Consider the following 19,014-nt stretch of genomic DNA (forward strand, 5'->3'; position numbering starts at 1 on the left):
GGCCCCGGCGCCTCAGGCCCGGCCCCACAGCGGCGGCGCGGCCGGGACTCGTTCCCATCCCGCTTTCTCGCGAGATCACTCCGTCACGCGCGCCGCCGTATCCTTCCGCGCTCTCCCCCTCCCCCTTCTGGAGAGTTCTGCACGGCGGCCGCAGGACAAATAGTCCTCCTCCGTCCTCCCTCTCCCCCACCCGGCCGCCTCCGCTCTCCTCCAGCCCGCCCTCGGCTCCCCGCTTCCCGCGCCGTCGCAGCGGCCGCCTCCGTGCCGCCAAGTGCGGGCCGTCGTCGGGCGGCGGAGCGCGGCGGGGGCAGGGGAGCCGCGGCGGAGTGATACGCGGAAGGCCGGCGAGGAGGCGCCAGCGCATAAAGCGGCGGCGGAGGGATGCGGTAGGAGCTGCGGCAGCGAGCTCTAGCTCAGCGGCGCCGCCGGGCAGCACCGCCAGGCCGGCTCGCCGCCGGCCGCCGCCGCCGCCTTCAGGGGGGGGCCCCCTTCCCTTCCTCCTTCCCTCCCCCCCTTCTCTCTCTCCTTCCCCTCCCCCCTTCTCCTCCCCCCCCTCTTCCGCGCCGCCACCTCCGCGCTCCTCCTCCCCCCCTCCCCCTCGGAAAATAGTCCCCGCGGGCTGCCCCCTCCCCGCCCGCTCCTCCTCGCCGCCTCGCGCACACAATGGCGCTGAAGAGAATCCACAAGGTAAGGGCAGGGCCCCGCCGCCCCGGCCCGGCCCCGGCTCGCCTTACATAACCCGCGCGGGCCGCTGCCGCCGCCCGGGCCTGGCGCGGGGGGGGAGGCTGGGCCGGGGCCGCCCCGGCTGCGCGGGGTCCCCGGCCCCCCCGTACCCCCCCCCCCCCCCGGGTCCGCGGACGCCACTCCCCGCCCGCGCTGAGGGGCCGGCGGCGGCGAAGTTCCCCCGGCGGGGCGGGCCCGGGGGCTGAGGCCTGCCGGGCCGCTTTGTTTGCTCCGCCGACCGGGAGGGTCCCGCTGCGGCGGGGCCGGGGGCCGCTCTCCGCGGCGGGCGGGCCCCTCGGAGGCAACGTGGCCCCCGGAGGCCGGGCCCGGGGGCCGCGAGGGGGCGCCGGCGGCGGGGCACGGCGGCGGGCCCGGGGGTGGCAGCGGCCGCCGCCGCTTGGCGGGTGCCGGAGCCGCACCGGGCGTGGAGCGGGGCAGCGTGGGCCCGGCGGCCCCGCGCGGGAAGCGCTGGCGGCGCTCCCCGGGAGTGGCGAGCGGCCCCGCTGCGCCCTCGGGGGCCGCGTGTTCGGTGCCGGGTGCTGAAGCGTGAGCCAAGCGTAGTAAACTTGTCATGTTAGACTAGTCAAAATAGTGTGATTTGTGGTTTTAAAGGAGCTGGTTCTGTTGGAACATCCTGAGTCATCTAGTAGACTTGTAGGGGAAGCCACGCGAGGTGCCTTCTCCCGGAGCAGGAGCTGCACCGCACTTGGTGTCCCAGCATTTTAGAAGAACGCTGCTGCTGACCCCCCTGTAGTCTTAGAACTATGCTTTGCTGGATTCGCACAGTATCTTTTACCAGGAGGCAAAAAAAAACCCAAACAACGGATTATGGAAGTATACTTTTACTACATTGGTGAGTCGAGTCAGGCAGGGAATTTCTGTCCTTTTCCCTGCAAAACCTGTAACTGTCAGTTTGGAGTCCCCATGCAAGGTTCAGGTGTAGAAGCCAGTCCCTCCTGTAGAGTTTCTAGTCTCTGTTACTATGTAAATGTAGTTTTTGTCCCAAACCAGATGTGAACCAGCTACCTAATATTCAGCATTGGTTTGCTGCCTCTGTTTTGTTGTGTGGTGTGTCAGGTTTGGCTTATGCGTTTACATCTCTGCTTTGATTGTAGGTTATCTTGAAGTTTTTGTGAAGCTTCATGTGTAATACTGATCGAATTAAAGATAAGGTGGAGAAGAAAACTGGAGAGCTTATGTATGCTTGTGGAATAAATAGAGCTTGAAAGGAAAGGATTTTAATTTTAGTGTATTGAAATCTCCAGATAAGTGTATGGTAGGGGGCTACATAAGGAAGTTGGCCTGCAGCTGAGTATTGCTTGTCTGCAACATTCTGTCACGTTAGTGATACTCAGTACACTGTGAGGACTGCTCTGTGGCATGTGTGTGGCCTTGCAGGTGTTTTGAAAGAGCATGTGTCCTCCTTGGGAGTGGGACGTGTGCTTGCCATCGGAATAGACCTAGGAGACACGGCAGCGAATGCTGCACAGGGTAAATGTGACTGCTGTGGGTGGGGGGACACGTGCAGATAGCACAGGGCTTTTGTGGGGAGGGTATATCTTCTATTGGGTAACTTGTGAAGCAGGGAAAGCTGCTTTGTTGTAGTTTGGTGCGTGCTGAGGTTCAAGATTCAACACTCAGCGCTTCTGTTGCTGGCCGGTGGTTTTTGACAGGAGAGAAGCCAGATGTGTTGGGCCTTTGTTAATGCTAGGTGCTTGTGGACCGACTCTTCGTGCTGCTTTTCAAAGATAAAAGAATCCTGAGGGATAATGGGGGCTGCGTAAAGTTACGAAGCATATGAAGGGAAATGAATCAGCTTGTTCTAGTAGTCCAGATGCTTTAAAAGTTATATGGGAGTTAAACTATAGGCTGGGAAGGAGGAGCACTCTTAATTTGAGTTACTGTGGCTGTCTCACTTAAGTAGTAATCACTGCTTGTTTACACTCCTGCTATTAAACCCTGTGGAGAGTGTTCCTATCATCATCTTTTTATTCTCATTTCTGGGAAAAGCAGTGGTATCTTAAGCATAGTGACCATCCCTGTCAAGGTAATGAGGAAACAGCCAAGTTTCTGACCTTTGCTGTTGCACCTTGTGGCAAGAACAAAAGCCTGCGGAATGTGGATCAAGTAGAAATAATCCCAATAGACTTGAGCACAAAGAAAGGATGGGAAGGAAAGCTGCTGCTTAGGCATTTTTAGAGAGTTTTATCAGTCTTGATACATCTGGGTTCAGGTCTCAGTCTTGCCACTGGCTCTTGTGCTTGGTGGTTTTGTTCTTGACCACAGGCTATGAGGCTTTCTCCAAAATTTTTGTGTCCTTGGATAATACAAGGATGGGAGCTCCGAAGCAAGCAGAAAATCCCAAGAGTAAACCTTAGATACAGTGTTACTGAAATGGCCTCTTGCATGTTGAACTCTTCTGGGCTGGAAGAGGGGTAAACAAGAAGTTTTTTGCAGCTGGGTAAGTACTGTTGTTACTGATGTGTGAGGTAGTGCCAGAGCCTGTGCGTTTCATCCGAGGGTGTCTGGTGATGCAGTTCCTCTTGGGGTTGTGCAGAGGCTCAAGCTGGGATAAGTGTGCATGAAGCAGCAGCTGTTCTTTAAGCAGATGCTCTGAAAGAGCTCAGACTTAAGACCTGCTATCAGATTGCTGCTTGTATTATTTGCTACGATCTTTGAGGCAGTGGTGGACTTGATTCTTGCTTAGGTGCTTGCTGGCTTGCAAATCTAAAACTTGGAACTTTTTTTTTCCCCTTGTGAGAAATGTTTGATGTGTAAGAAATCATGCCAGCCAGAGTCCTCATGAAGTGTGGGGATAGCAATGAAGTGTAACACTTGTTAATTTTTTATATATATAAAACTGATCTATTTTATCATGGATATATTTTAGAAGAAATGGATTGTGAAGATATCCAGAGGTAGGATGGGAGTGATACTGGAGGCCTGTAATGAATAGTTTCCATTTTAACATTTAAGCTGAAGTACTTTGGATTCAGCTGCATCCTCATCTGTTGCTTATCTTTAGGAAATGCATTACCTGAAAGTGAATAACGAGGGCACTGTTTGTAGCGGGCACTGTTTGTAGCGCTTTGAGTGGGAGAGCAAGTAGAAAGTTCATTGTCTTTTATGGGTTCCCCCATGTTAACTGCTTGATGGACCCTGCAGTGGGGGGCAGTTGGATGCTGTGCTTCAGCCCTGCTGAAGTAAAACATTTTCTTACAGCAGAGGAATGGTGGCTTATTACTGCTTATAATGTGGAGGCCCAAAAAACAGGTAATGCTTTGCAGAACTAAACTGCATGTTCCACAGCTATTTCCCTGTTAAAGTGCAGAAGACAATGGGCTTGCCAGTAGTCCAGAGCTGCTTGACCTCCTGAGATGCTCAAGTATCACTTCTGCCAAAATGAACACTAGTGGTGGATGGGATGTGTTGGATAGATTGGCTAGGTAAACAATGTTCACAGAATTGTATGCATGCCACCTGTGCTGGAGCAAACTTTGTGTTATTTTTGTGCTACCAGTTCTGCTTTACAACAGCCAGTGGGAACAACTTGGTTCTTCCGTTACGGCCTCTTGCTGTGTTTGTGGAGCTGCCAGCGCAGCCCATCTGTGTTAAATATCTTGTGTGTTGCTAGTACAGAGACTACTGGTTAAGCTTCTGTTGGCTAGTTTGGCTTTTTAATACTTGGATTCCACACCAGGAGGAAGTTATACATCACTCTGGTGATCTTCTTGATGTTTGGGCTTTTAAAAAAGTGAGTTACATCAGAGCTTGTTTGTAACTTGTGCTTTGGTTATTCCTGTATTTAATGCAGCTTGACTCTTCTCATGCTACTCACTTAACTGCTTGCCTTCTGACTTTTGCAGAGCCTTGTAAGAAGTCAAAGTCAGTGGATCTGAGCCACTTCAAGCATTGAGAAAGGAGATTCTGTCAAAGGGAAAGGATTAAAATATTTCTGAAGATTAAAATGCTCTGTTAATAGGGGTAGCAGCCTTAGAACGGCAGATGCTCTGGAATCACAAAAGTCCTGTAGACTGGGAGAGCACCGACAGATGCTGTAGGGAATTGGTGATCTGACCACGGTGCGCATGTGTGAGTGCTACCTTGTACGGAGGTACTGTTTGGCAAGTAGGGAGCAGCTGATGAAATGCATGATGGATGTATGCTCTTGCACCTCACCTGACACAGTACCTTCAGCAACAGGTAAAGGTAGAACCTGCTGGCCCAGGGAGTGTGCAGCAGGGTCTGGCCTAACCTAATGTCTGCATCAGACCTGCACAGGTAGCTGGCAGCTGCTTGTCTGCGCCATGGTCTCGCTGCTGAGGTAAGGCAGAGTGCTATTGATTTGGCTTTGGCCCTGATTCCGTACTGCTTGGCAGTGCTCTGGTGAAAGCTGCTAGCAGTTCATGGTTGAGTGGCTGAAAGTTGTTTTTTGGTTGGGTAAGTCACGATTTTGTAACATGGCCCTAGACTGCCTGTCACAGAAGGGTTCAGGCAAATAAACTTGCTGAAGTTTAATTAAAAGTTTGCTTTGCTTATAGCAGCAACCTGAAGCAAAAATTAGGCTTATGATCAAGCTAATGATGTGGTCCCTGAGTAAATTAGGTTTTGAAAACAGCTCAAACCGTAGTAGAGAGGAAAGATCATGGAGTCCAACCTAAAAGGACTTTGACTGTTTGTAGGCATATACAAAGTGTTTTGGAGTGTATTTGAGAAACTGTGCTGTGTACCAAAGCATTAAAATTGCTGGAAATAACTGGCGCTTTACTTGCTTGATGTTGCTAGTTACGTTGATGGTTCTTACTAAAGGCTGTATTGGCATTAACTTAATCCTTAAAACCAGCCTTATTCTGGCCAGACCAGCTTTTACCAGTACTATGTTAGACTGGGGAGGGAATTGTTGTCTAGAGGAATAACTCAAACTGCAACAAATGTCTTTAGAGTTTACAGTTACAACTAATTATAACTTTAAACATGTGCAGGGTTAAACTTTAAGGTAAGACTTTAAACACTTGTGTGTGGTAGTGCTTTAAAAACTTCCTGTGCAATTTGTGAAATGCTTGATCAAGACATGTTTGAGATGCAATGTTATGGCTGCTGGGAAATAGACTGTGGGGAGGAGGGTGGTGTGGGCCTGAGTGAGACTTGAGGCACTGACTTCCCTGTGTGCCCTGAGGCCTCGCTAGCTGCTGATGCTTTTCATGGTTTGGGAAGTGCAGCTTGGGATTCAGTGGCATAAGCACACTCCCATCTTCCTTAAAATGCTCTCCTGGAACCCCTGAGTAGTTTGTAGTGTTGGGAGCTTAGGAGCACAATAAAATCTACTTTTGGAGCTTAAATGTCAGTTCCATGTGCGAGTTTAGTAGCTTTTGGGATATCTAGTTTATGCATGCAACAGTAGTTTCATTCAGCTTGGCCTTGGGCAGGACACTTGAAACCTTTGTGCCATGCTTCCACTTCATTTTTTTGCTGAGGAACTAATACTTTTAGCTGTGAGATGGGTGAAGTTAATGGCATGATCTGCAGCAGTGGGCCCAACCTCAAGGGTATTTTGCTGTAGGGGAGACGGCAAAAACTTTAAATTCTGTAAGTTGGCTTTCTAGCTGAAGGCAGCTTGTGAGGTGGCCTCCTGGAAGCTGAGTAACTCAAACTGAAACGTCATCCAAAGGCTGCTTGAATCCTCACTTTTAAGTTCCTAAAGCAAAATGTTCTACATGTGCTTAAGTATCAGAAACTGTCTCAAATGGTAACCAGCTATGGCTTTCTTCAGGTTTTGGTTCAAAATCAGTGCTGCCAAGGTCAGACTGGATCATTGACCAGCAAGCCTTCCCAGATTGCAGGGAAACACAGCAGACTTTGCAGCTTAGGATCAGATTCATGCAGTAATGGCTGGCTTGTAGATGATACTAAGCTGTAGTTGAATCCTCCATGTATTGCGAGTTCCAGTTTTATGTGAACTCCAGAGTAACTTGTTCTGAGTTACAACTAGCTGGTTGTCAGTCTCCTTCAGCAGCATCTGGAAGCAAAGACCTCACTAGGTCTGGTGTTGGGCTAGCAGTACCTTGGAAAACTGCACAGAAGTTTTCAAAAGGCAAAGTAACCTCTCTGATAGATGTAGAGGCTTGGCACTGTGCTGCAGCAGTGGATGCTCCCCTCCATTTGTACCTGGATAAATGCAGCTCTCTATAGCTACCATTCCTGTTTTTAAATGTGGCTCTGCAGGTCTGACAAGCGCATAGTGGGAGTATTACTAGTGTGTCAGCAGCTTGGAGAGAATGGCTTGTTAAAGCGATAATCTGTGCCCTCCAGGAAATCTGGTAATGTGTTAGCCTCTCCGGTGGGCAGAGGCAACTGCCAGTCTACTGCAGCTAGTGGCTGTGCTCCAGAGATGTCTTGTGGAGGTTATGCTCCCTCATTGTTACCTGAGCTATTGTTCTGCATGGGCTTGAGTTGAGAATAGTTGCTAGACTTTTCCAAGCGTGAGGAGTGTATATGTTGCTTTTTACATGGTACTTTTAATCTGTGATGTTGCAGTCTGAATTTATAGAGCAGAACATGAAATGCTGCTTTGGGTGAGAACTGTATCACTGAGACAAGTGGTATGAGTGTTCCCTGTAAGTCATCTCTTCCCAGTAAGATACTACACATGGCTTCAGAACACTGAAGTATTCCTTCTAGCTGGAACTGAAGATTGAAAAGAAATAGTATTTTGATGAGAAACAGGGTTGCTACTAACTGAACTTCATAGTTGCCTCTGCATATGTTGTGAGATTTACACTGTGCTGTCACTGAAGGTGTGGGTTTCATCCAGTTCAGTTAAGTGGCGCTTTTTAGCAGTGGGACATAAGGTAAATGTCAGGGCAGCTTTAGAGCTGTGTATCTACTAGATCAGGGGTCCTCAAACTACAGCCCGCAGGCTGGATACAGCCCCCCAGGGTCCTCAGTCCGGCCCTCAGTATTTACAGAACCTCCCTGCCAGGGGTTGGGGGGAACCAAGCAGCCGCAGATGACTGCCTGCCACTTCATCCACATGCCGGCCCCCCGGTTAAAAAGTTTGAGGACCCCTGTACTAGATGGTAGAGTATGGGCTCATGCTGCAGCCTGTGTTTTTAACTATTTCTCCTTTGTAGGAGGGAAGGTGTGTACTAGGTTCTTAAATACAGTTCATAGTAGGTTGTGGTCTTACACAGAAAACATGGGTTCTTACAATTGTGCTTCTTCAGGATCTAGTGTTGTTGCATTGTATTTAGGTGTAAAACAGGAGTGAAGGGGATGAGAAATGGTAAGGAAGAGAGGTTTCAATATATGGTGTTTTTTAACAGATGTTTGGGGTTTTGAGTACCGTAGCATTAAATTATTTTTTTCAGAGGAGTTCAATAGCATTTAGAAGTCGACCATACTCTATACACCTTTAGTAAGAGTGGGTATATTCCTGTTTTTAAGTTTTCATGCCCATGCTTCTGGATTTGTGCATGTGGAGACTCACTTCATTCTTTTTAGCTGTGGCTAGACTGATTACGAAGGTGTGGCCTTCAAGTGCCAGTGAAGTTGTGTGTAAGTGGCTGCATGTTCCTTCACTGCACTGATGGCACAGGGTGTCTCTTGGTTTGCTGATGCTGAAGTAGAACACAGTGGTGTCTGCTACTCTGTATTTTTCAGACTGTTGCCATCTGAGAACTTTGTAGTACATGCACTTCTCTAGGTTAGAGCAGTATTCTTCATTGCTCAGGATGCTCCTTGACACATTTAATGTTCTGGAGTTAAAACAGAGGTGTACAGCAGGTGGTGTGAAGTGTGCTGGTGGGGAGTGAGTGCATTACTGATCTTTGTGCTAGCTGATGGTTGCAACCAGGAAGTAAGGAGGGAGTCCTCAGGTGGATGAGGTTGGCTGCTCTGAGTTTACATGCGTAACTGACAACTGTGAAGGGCTTTCCTCCTTCAGAGGGTATCTGGGAGGTACTCCTCACCTTCAGGAGGGAGTAGGCTCTTGAGCGAGTGCTGCATGCTCAGTACCTACTCCTGCCGAAGTTCGTGCTGAACCACAAAGTATGGGGGCAAGGTTTGCTTGGGTCAGCAAAGAAGCTTGGTAGGAGCACTAGCAGAGTGTCAGGAGACTTTCAGCTGGGTTCTTTAGAAGTTGGGAGCTACTGCAAGCAAAACCAGTACTCAGGGTATGTGAAGCTTTATTTCCACTGCCAGGCTTCTGGGGGAGTGCATACTGAGGAAAATCCTGAGATTCACCTGTTTGATGTAAGGCAGTGTTCTTGTGTTGTAGAAGAGGGTTTGGTTAGTGGTGGCCTCCCACCCAGTCCATGGGAAGTAGAAGCTGAAACTCCTAGAGATCATCTATTCAAGAACTTAAATATTGCCTGTAAATAACAAAAGGCTGTTAAGTGGCAAGCTTTTTCCATTCCTGCAGTCAGCTTGTCTTGGTCATTGTACTTAAGTGTTTTGTCTATCAAAACTTCAGATAAGTCTGGTATCTGAGAGTCCACTGTGGACTGTGGCTTGCAACCCGTGAGGTGAAAAGCTGAATGTGCAGAGGGCCAGGGACAGCATAGGATGTTGTTTCCTGAATGCTAGATTTAGTTGTCCGTGTAATGGTTGTCTGGTGTTTGTTTAGCTTTCTAGACTGAGCTAGCACAGAAAAAAGTTGGTATGTTTGGGTCCATCATGCAAAGCAGGTCAGTGGCTGAGCCAGAAATAGAGCAGACGAAGTTTGACTTTAAAGTTTTACTCTATTTGCACTTGCCACTAAACGTCCACTTCCTGAGCAGATTGCCCATGTGAGTTACTGGTGACAATGTGTGGCCTCTCTGATCTGGGCTGAGATTTTGCTTCAAATTGAAACTTGGCATATAGTTCAGAAATACTCTGAATGACTCAACCTGTCCAGTCAGAGCAATTGAGACTCATAATAGGATTTTTTCAGAGGAAAACTTGACTTGACGCTTGACTTAACCACCTGTATCCACAGATGCACACATCTGGAAACGGAACAACCACAGGCTATTGAAGTTTTGCATACTGCATAAAGGCTACTGCAGGCTTGGATGATAAACTAGATTACTATAGCTGGAGCAGCCTGGGAGCCCTTACAATGCAGGGGATGAAATACAGCTGATATTGAGAATTGCTGGATTGAGGCCATTTTAGCGCTCTGACCTGGAGATAGTGGAATATATATTCACCTTGGTAGTGCTTGCGATTTCTTAAGTTCTGTTATCAAAGAATTTAAATCTGAAAAGATTGGGGATTGCTGTTACTTAATCCTCTGTGGAAACCTAGAGGGGTAACTAGTGCATATGCCAAATGTGTTTCCTGAATTTAAGATGCAACTTTGCTTTCTGAGGTCCTGGCTATTAGTCTTGTACTGTTGCCATTCTTGTGGTTTCAGGAAACTGATAGGAGCATTCTGTTTGTGAGCAAGAATGATGGCCAAAGTGCCACCAACAGGGTTTGGTTTTTTTTAGCAATGGTGTGATTGGTTTTGAAATTATATAAATTGTTCATGTTTTTCAGGAGTTGAATGATCTGGCACGTGATCCTCCAGCACAGTGTTCAGCAGGGCCTGTTGGTGATGACAGTAAGTATGCTGCTATCAGACACCTGCAGTCTCTTAACTCTTTTCCTTTCTTCTAAAACGGGGTGTCCAGCTCCTTAGCAAGGAGAACCCTTCTGTTTCTTTATAGAGTACTAGATGCTACTCCACATGCTAATCATAAATTTGTTGCCCTTCAGTATATATTACAGAATACCTGCCTTATGTATCATTGAAGATTTGTGTTACTCCCATTTTATTGATTGAGCAACTCTACACTGAAGACATGCCAAGTTAGACCTTTTGAATTAACTGTTCTCATAGGGTGTGAAGTTATAAACTCTGCAGGTCTGTGGCCAAACCAGCCAGCAGCTGCATACAGCTTTCTGAACTTTTTTGATATCTGAACTGTATATGATGTGGTCACATGGTCCTGTAGAAGCAAAACAGTCTGTTCCTAATACTAGATGCTAGCACAGCAAAATCAGGGCTGACTGTATTTTGCACAGGAGTGAGTTAACACTTTAAGAGTGTTACATGCAGTCTTTGGGGATAAGAGGTTAAAAAGTGAACAGAGGAAAAAGTAGTTGGTAAATTAAAGTTTAAATCATAAAGTAATGTTAGTTTTCTTAATTTTTAGGCAGGATTTCACACAGTTTGGAATACTGCTTGTGGCTTTCTCAGTAAGCAAAATCAAAATGTCTAAATCCTGCTTCTGGTTTGATTTGGACATAGCTGCTTAGGTATGAGATAGGAAGTGCAGGCAGAGCATCCTTAAATCACATAGTACTGTTATGTTTGAAAGCTGTACTCAAGTCAGTTGGCCCTGCCAGGTTCCATGTAAGGCAGCCTAGGACAGTCTCTTTGGCTGAAACATCAGCTGGTCATGTTTCCTATGCAAAATTGTTCACCTGGTGCATGATTTGGAGTTCTTATTTTGTCCTTTTGAAGCTCAAGGAGCTGTGTTAAAGCAGAAAAAAGCAGTTACTTTAAAGTCCTACCCTGAATTTTTTTGTATAACATAATTTTATAGTAAGAAGATGTATTGTCACCTTGTGCATGCATTTTTGCCTAGGGAGGAGGGCAAGATACATTGTGTGATTTGACTTAATGGTGTTTGTATGGATACTTCTTTGTCTTGGTTATAGGTAATGTTCCCCAGTCTGCTTTGATTAGCTGTGAATGAGGCAATGTAATTGTTGCCCTGTACATTACGGTGGCTTTCTGTGAGAGGCCTTTAAACTGCAATGGTTTTGCAAGCTTTACGGTCTTACCTGTATTGACTAGGATTTTACACTTTCTGGTGAACTGCTTTTTTTGTAGCAGCATTAAACTCTTGGTTAGGTGAGCAAGATCAGTAGGATATTTGCAATGAGACAAGAACACTTGCAAATTCACCACCTGCTTTATAACTTTACCATGGGCCCTGGGGTAAATTCAGGTACTTGCATTATAAAATGCTTGAGATGAGGGCATGTGTTTACACTCTTTCTAGCAGTTCTGCTGTGTAGAGAAGGCTATGTAAGAAGCCTTCTGTGTAAGAACTCTCTACTCTTCTATGTAAGAACTCTTTACACGGTTCTGCTGTGTAGAGAAGGCTACTTGGAGGCATTGACTGGCATGCCCATTAAATAGCATGCATTGAACTTGCTGTGCAGTGTGGTCTCTCTGACAAGTGTGCTGTTCAGCAAAGCATCCAAGCTTGTGAGAGTAGGGGATATTTAGGTAGGGAAACCCTCAATCTACGTGCTAAGAGCTCTAAGCTTAGGTATACTTTCTAAAAGGAAAAAATTACCTGGCAAGGTCTTCCTGAATCATTTGTGAACTATGCAGAAATGCTGAAATGTACAGAAATGTATGTTCCTTTGGAAATCTAGGACTAGATTAAAAAAAAGCACTTGAAACCTGAGAACGAAAATACTGAAAGTAGTGGAGATCTTACTGTTCAGCAATGTTTTCCAACAAGTGAAAGCTGTGTTTTGTTTTGAGGGTTTTCAACAGCAGCATTAAGCTTCTAGCTATTCCACATCTTATTTCTGCTTTGGAAATAGTATTTTGGAGAAGGTTGTAGTTTCATGGAAGAGTAATTACTAGGGCATAGAGCCAGCTGAGGCTTTTTTCCCTTAAATTAGCAAGTGTGATTTGTGCCATGATAAACTACTTTGTAGTTTCCAAAGACTATCAAAGGTGGAGATTGTCTGGTGGTGAAGTTGGTAATGTAAGTTTGAGTGCTTATAATGGAAAGTTACTACTGAATACAGAAAGCTTTAAAGTAATACTCAATTCTTCTCCTCTGTGCCACCTTTCTGAAAGCCCTCTGATGAAAGACACTGTTGAGACCAGCCCTTTGGGTGTATGTAAGTGGATAGCAGTGGCAGCAATGGAAATGTGCCTTCTCTGAGATACCTGTGTTCTAGGTCTGCCTTAATTGTCTTGAGAGAAAGACGTTTCTGAAAGCTCAGAACATACTGTGCTTGCAGAGTGGCATCTTGTGGTTAGTCTGCTGATGTAAACTGTCCCCAGTTATAAGCTTCTCATCCCCATAGTTCATAAACTTTGGAAAGTGAGGAGCCATTCCTGCCTTGCTAACTGTGGGGACAGGATTTTCTTTCTCTTAATAATTTTAGCCCTCTTCCACCCACCTCTGGCCTTTGTTTTGGAAATATGCTTGGGACTGCAGAATGCTATGCGGTAGCTTAGCTCACTTCCAGACGTACACCTGTGTTTAGCTACTGAAAGTTAGCAATCCTCTTACTTTGTAAATAACTTTGAGTGGCAGATTTCAAAGTAAAGAATCAATTTTAAAAAGCCCTCCATGACAAATCCATCTCTTAGTTCATCAGACTTGTCCTGGATATTGTGAGAATTCAAAGCTTAGTATAAACAAGCACTTTCCTTGAGTCTGAGTGGGAGTGAAGGGCAGGGGATGGATCCAGACAACTAAATGGCCCTTCTAGCTTGTAAAATGTTAAGTTCTACTATGAAAGTGTTCTTCTTTTCTGGGTTTTTCTTGGGTTTAAGACTATATGTGGTTGTATCAGCTTCTCTTTTCAGTGTGCAGAGGTATTTGGGTTAAGGTCCATTGCAGTCACAGTGAACCTTATCAGCATCCTACTGATGCCTAGGGAATTCATGGTGGCTTTTCTGTGGTGACCTGCCATCTCCACTGCAGGGTTTCTGCTGTTCCTTTGTCCTCTTGCTCTAGGTTTCTCAGTGTCTTGCTATGGGTGATAGGGTTCAGACAGCCTCACAGGAGTCTTTTAAAATGAGTGAATGCTACATATGAGCACATGAACCGCTCTCTCTATTCGCTGATTCTGCACTGAATGTAGAGTTTTACCAGCTGCAGTACCCTTTGTAACAAACATGTTGCTCTAACCAAACATTCTTCTCCCCTTACCTTGGCAGGGCTGTTCCTAGCTGTAATGCCTGTACCACAGGTAGTTAAAAACTGCTCATGCTAGATTAGAACAGGTAGCCCACTGTGGGCCAAGATTGCTTTTGACCCAGGTAGTCCTGCAAGCTGTAGACACCAGCTGCAAGTGAAGTATGCAGCTGCAGGTGGCTTCAGCTTCTGTGTCTTGAAGCAACAACAGGAGTCTTCTGTACAGTTCCCCAGTTCTGAAGATACTATGTAGCTGACATGCATACAGAGGGAAACTTCCCATGGTACTGTTTCACAGATAATTTGTTAAGCTAGTACTCTTTGCAGGGACTAGCAGTAGGGCCTTTAGAGAACACAAGCCCCAAGAACTTCCTAACATGCATTATACAGAGTAACAGCTTTGTTTTCCTTGTGTTCTGCAGCATAAAGACATTCTTCGTGAATCTTCTGTATTACCAGATTAAGATGTTCTCTTGGACAGATGCATATGAGTGAGACTCCATTTAACCTAAAGTGTGTACTAGCACATCCTGGCTCCAAGTATCGAGCAGACAGACTCTTGTCATTCTTGCATTCTCTTAAGACTTGTATTGCTTTCTGCTGCTTTAATGAAATCTTGAGGCGTCTGTGGAGATTAAGCTTAAACATTCAGTCAAGATACTACTGGTTTTGCCTCTTTACATATGGTGTATGCAAACTTTAGGCTTACTCTCCATTTGACTAAGGATCTGTGTAGGAGAGATCCTACCTAGGAAAGGTATGACTTCATACTGTACTTTTGTTGTAGCTTGTTCCAAGAGGGCAGTCATCGGAGACTGGACTTTAATTCGGGTGCTTCACTGGAAACAACAAAGCTGAAGTAACAATTTGTTGGGTCTGAAAAGCTGACTATAACTGTCTAGATTTCATTGTAATGGGATTTTTTTGCAGGGCACATGTGGGGTACCACAGCAATCCCAAAGTGTGGACCAAGCGATTGTGGAGTGTTGAGTACTTTGCTCTGTGTCTGTTTAATTCGTTGGCTGGCTTCCCTGCAGCCTTTCAGAAGGCTTTGTTTTTAAAATAGACTTCTCTGCTGCTTTGTCTGGAAGAAAGTAGTTCATTACTTGAGCTTCTACAAACTGAAGTAAATCTTTCTCTTTTTCAGTGTTCCACTGGCAAGCTACAATAATGGGACCAGTAAGTATGAGGGAATTGATGTTCATAGCTTTTTATGACTAGTCTTCTTGTAGTAACTTCTCAAACTGCAATGATTCTTTCTCATTAACAGAATGACAGTCCCTATCAAGGTGGAGTATTTTTCTTGACAATTCACTTCCCAACAGATTATCCCTTCAAACCACCTAAGGTGAGTGGCTGGTACCATAAATCTATTCATTACCATGTGATGTAATGTGTATCCCATACTGAAATTTTCTTTCTTCTGCAGGTTGCATTTACAACAAGAATCTATCATCCAAATATTAACAGTAATGGCAGCATTTGTCTTGATATTCTACGATCACAGTGGTCCCCAGCACTAACTATTTCAAAAGGTACCTCCAATGCTCATTTAATTTTTACTCTGCTAAAATGAGTTACTGATATTTGGATTTGGAATGTAAAAACTACTGCATTCCCGCTGTCAACCATTTCTGTGCTCACTGCTTCAGTCTTGTGACTCTACATCTAGCTTGCAGCCAATTCATGAACACAGGATGCTTTGGACATCCAGTTTCCCTGCGGCCATAGGGACACTGTTCAACTCTACTCAGTGTAGTACAACTTCTCTGATCCACTGGAACACAGTTGTGCCACTTCACCTCAGACTCTGAACACTTTAACTAAAAAATAAAAATGTAGTGTGTGAAAATGGAAGACTTCAATGTTCAAAATACACACCAAGTAAAATACATAGGGGAACAGTTGCAGCTTTTTCAATGGTCAAGCTGCTTTGATTCTGTCATCTTCCAAAAAAAAGTCCCTCTTTCAAGGGAACATCAGAACTCCATGTCGGTCATTTTTAACAAAATCTTTGAATGACAACTTAAGAAGGACATGAACCTGTTGAAGCAAGTCCAGAGGGGGCCACGAAGGTGATCAGAGGGCTGGAGCCCCTCTCCTATGCAGACAGGCTGAGAGGGTTGGGGTTGTTCAGCCTGGAGAAGAGAAGGCGCTGGGGAGACCTTACAGCAGCTTCTAGTACCTAAAGGGGCTGACCACAAAGCTGGAGAGGGTCTTTATACAGGGGCGTGCAGTGATAGGACAAGGGGTAATGGCTTTAAGCTTGAAGAGGGTAGACTTGGATTATATGTTAGGAGGAAATCCTTTCCTGTGAGGGTGGTGAGGCACGGGCACCGGTTGCCTAGAGAAGTTGTGGGTGCCCCGTCCCTGGCAGTGCTCAGGACCAGGTTGGACTGGGCTTTGAGCAGCCTTGTCTAATGGAAGGTGTCCCTGCCCATGGCAGGGGGTTGGAACTAGATGATCTTTAAGGTCCCTTCTAACCCAGACTGCTCTAGGATTTTATGACATGGGCTAAAATATGTTTTGAAACTTAACTAGCTTGCACTATCTTAAGTTTGGGGGGGTTTTTGCTTAGCTAAAAACATCTGTGTGTGAACTGTGTTAGGTTGTGGGGCACTGGAATATATCCTTTGCCTGGTAAAGCAGTATTCATGTTTAAAGCCTACTATTTACATTAAACACCTTGAAAGAAGACTCAGGTTTGAATTTTGATTTTTCTGGCTATTGAAACTGTAGATCTGCAGTTTGTAGATGTAGCCATGGCTATGAGGAATATTTTGGGTCTCTTCTATGCATGGACCATGTCTTGACCATTCTATTTTGTAGCTTCGCACAGTCTTTGTAATTAAATATGTGATAACTGCAGCATTTAACTACAGTATCTTCCACATCATGTCCCACCTCTGAGGCTATCCTGTTGCCTGTAATTCTTCTCTTCAACTGCCTGTGGTGTTCCTGGATACTCTTGGGTTCAGCAGCTGACTCTTGGTACCCTTCCCTTGGACATCGTAATTGCCTCCCTTCTACTGAACTCACAAAAGTTCCTACCTTCTCTGTCCAGCTAAAGGTTTCTGCCTCTGTAGAAACAGTTGGAAAGGCAAAACAATGTGTTGACTTGCCTCTTGACAGAAGTGAATCTGCTAGTGCAGGAAGCTGGAAGTCTTCACTGTGAGTTGAAAGATCTAAAGAAATGGTGTAAGTAAAGGGAAAATGATTGTCAGGTTGATGCAGCTTTCATTACAAATTCTTTCAGTTGAGTACTGGTGACTGCTAAAGCACTAAGTTAGTGTAAGTACTGACACCTGCTATGTTTTGATTAAATTGCTTTATAACTGGTTAGAATGTTGTATTGGAGAATGTGTATCTTTTCTTTTAGAGAGCCTAAAATTACCATATAGGCAGTGGAGTGATAGCCTGCAATTAGGATAGTGGGAAAAAGATTGGGCAAGAATGTAAGAGGTTAGTTAAGGGCATCAGTAAACTTGTCTATTAATGGTAGTCAGCTTTAATCACTCCTATATCCTCATTAACTTTGCAACCCAAATACTGTTGCAATATGCTTTTAACATCTCTTATCTCCTGTTTTCTGCCTTGAACTTCTTACCTTCTCCAAACTGCATCCTTGTGGCTTGGCTGGACTAAGTCATGGGATCGATGTGGCCATTCTGTGCTACTTAGCCCATTCTGTTGCTCCATCTCCCTCCCAGATTATGCTCCCTGAGATGAGGTGCCTTTATACTGCTGATCGTTTTTCACTCATTGCAGAAGAGCTTGTGTGAATACATAAACTCCTACTTATAGCACAAAACATACAGATCTAACGAGTGAGAAAACAATCTTACCTTGTCTGAGTTCCCTTGGTGTTCATTTCATTAAGGGAATTAAAGGCAGCAAAAGAAATTCTTTGAGATGACTCCATAGGAATTCAGAATACTCCTCAGAAATAACAGGGATGGCTTGCCAGAAAGCAGACCTCAACTTAAGAAGAGAGAGCTGATGCTTGTAAGAAGCATTCCCATCTTGAACAAGTGTAAATAAATTCCATGAAGGCAACCTGAATCTTTTAGGGTGGAAATCTTGTTTTTAGTCAGGTTAAAACTGTGTCATTAGAGAGCCTGAAATAGCAGCAAAGTCTATAGTTAACTCTTTGATTAGCCTTATCAAAGAGTAAATGTGTTCCTAGTAGGAAAAGATGTTGGATTAGGTAACTTAAAGTGAATAACAAGACTTAAGACATAAGTTATTCAGCATGAAGCTTACATCACTTCCAAAGCAGGAATTTAGTATTTGTTACGTAAATTTCTTAAGAGTATTTCCTAAATTATGCTACCTTTTAAAAGGGGATGCTATTGGGAGCAAACTGTTTGAATTTAAAATCTGTAAGCAGATAATAAGTACACTTTTTTTAATAGCTGTGTTCTATCTACTGATAATCAGGGAAGAGTAGAAATGGCCCTTCTAGGAAACAGCTTATCCTACGCAGCTTCCTGCTCCGGAGGCATCTGGTAGGCACCCTTGTCAGCAGCTTGCATGGGCTAGATGTTTATGTTGCAATTAACATGCAGTACATGAATGTGTTTTTCACCCTGACCTGCAAGAAGAAAGGTGAAGGGGTATCCTTTTATCTGTAGTGCTACTTCTTGGTGGAAAGGCTATGAAAAATCATGTCACTGCTACTTTGTCATCCCTGTTAAGTAGTAAAGGTAGGGGTCTTGGCTCCTCATGCTCTGTAGGATGGTAGGTGGCTGCTCGCGGGGGCACTAGGAGTATCTGGCTTGGGAGCTTGTCCCTACCCTGTTTGCTGGGTAAAATAGTGTGAGGGCTATTGGGGCAGTTTTATTTCAGACTGCTGAATAGATAAGGAAGTTTTCCTCTCTGTAAGCAACTTGATAAAATGATCTTGGCTACAATAATAGAGGTGACTAGCATCTTGGACTTTGTGTCTTTCTAAATGTTTGTCCCTCCTAGACCTGTTAAAACAGGTTCTGAAGAATTGGGAGAACAGCACTGTCTCAGTAGAATAGCTAACTTGCTTATATTGGTAATTCTGAAGTAAGTGTTCCTTAAAGAATGCATGTTGTTGTATTTTGAAATGGTTTATTCAGTCTTAAACACACTTTGGTGGTTAACTTAAACTCCAAAGCTTAAGCAGAATGTGTAGGATTAAATTGAAAATGTAATCTCAGCTTGCATAAATAAGAATCCCTGTTACCTTAGAATAAAGTGTTTTAACATAATTATAACTGTTCTCAGCCATTTTGGGGAAAATCGTGCTTTCTCTTGAATTTAGTGAGTGGATATGCAAGAGTTAATACTAAACTGAAGTACTACTTCACTGAAAGTCAGGCTAACTTGCACAGTC

At 45.0% G+C, this 19,014-nt stretch overlaps 1 protein-coding gene across 4 annotated transcripts in view; it reads left to right on the forward strand.

Annotated features, from left to right (window-relative positions):
- Positions 1 to 392: 392 nt before the first annotated feature.
- Positions 393 to 19,014, forward strand: part of UBE2D2 (ubiquitin conjugating enzyme E2 D2) — a 30,060-nt gene continuing 11,438 nt past the window's right edge. For 3 of the 4 annotated variants that reach the window (XM_037396404.1, XM_037396406.1, XM_037396405.1), the window contains exons 1-5: positions 393 to 687; positions 10,246 to 10,309; positions 14,797 to 14,828; positions 14,920 to 14,997; positions 15,079 to 15,184. In XM_037396404.1, coding sequence (XP_037252301.1) covers positions 664 to 687; positions 10,246 to 10,309; positions 14,797 to 14,828; positions 14,920 to 14,997; positions 15,079 to 15,184 — 304 coding nt within the window. In that variant the 5' untranslated portion in view covers positions 393 to 663. Of the gene's footprint in view, positions 688 to 10,245; positions 10,310 to 14,071; positions 14,163 to 14,796; positions 14,829 to 14,919; positions 14,998 to 15,078; positions 15,185 to 19,014 lie in introns of those variants that run through there. The other variant, XM_037396407.1, reaches the window with a different exon arrangement.

Source organism: Falco rusticolus, chromosome 8 (assembly GCF_015220075.1).
Source record: "Falco rusticolus isolate bFalRus1 chromosome 8, bFalRus1.pri, whole genome shotgun sequence".
NCBI lineage: Eukaryota > Metazoa > Chordata > Aves > Falconiformes > Falconidae > Falco > Falco rusticolus.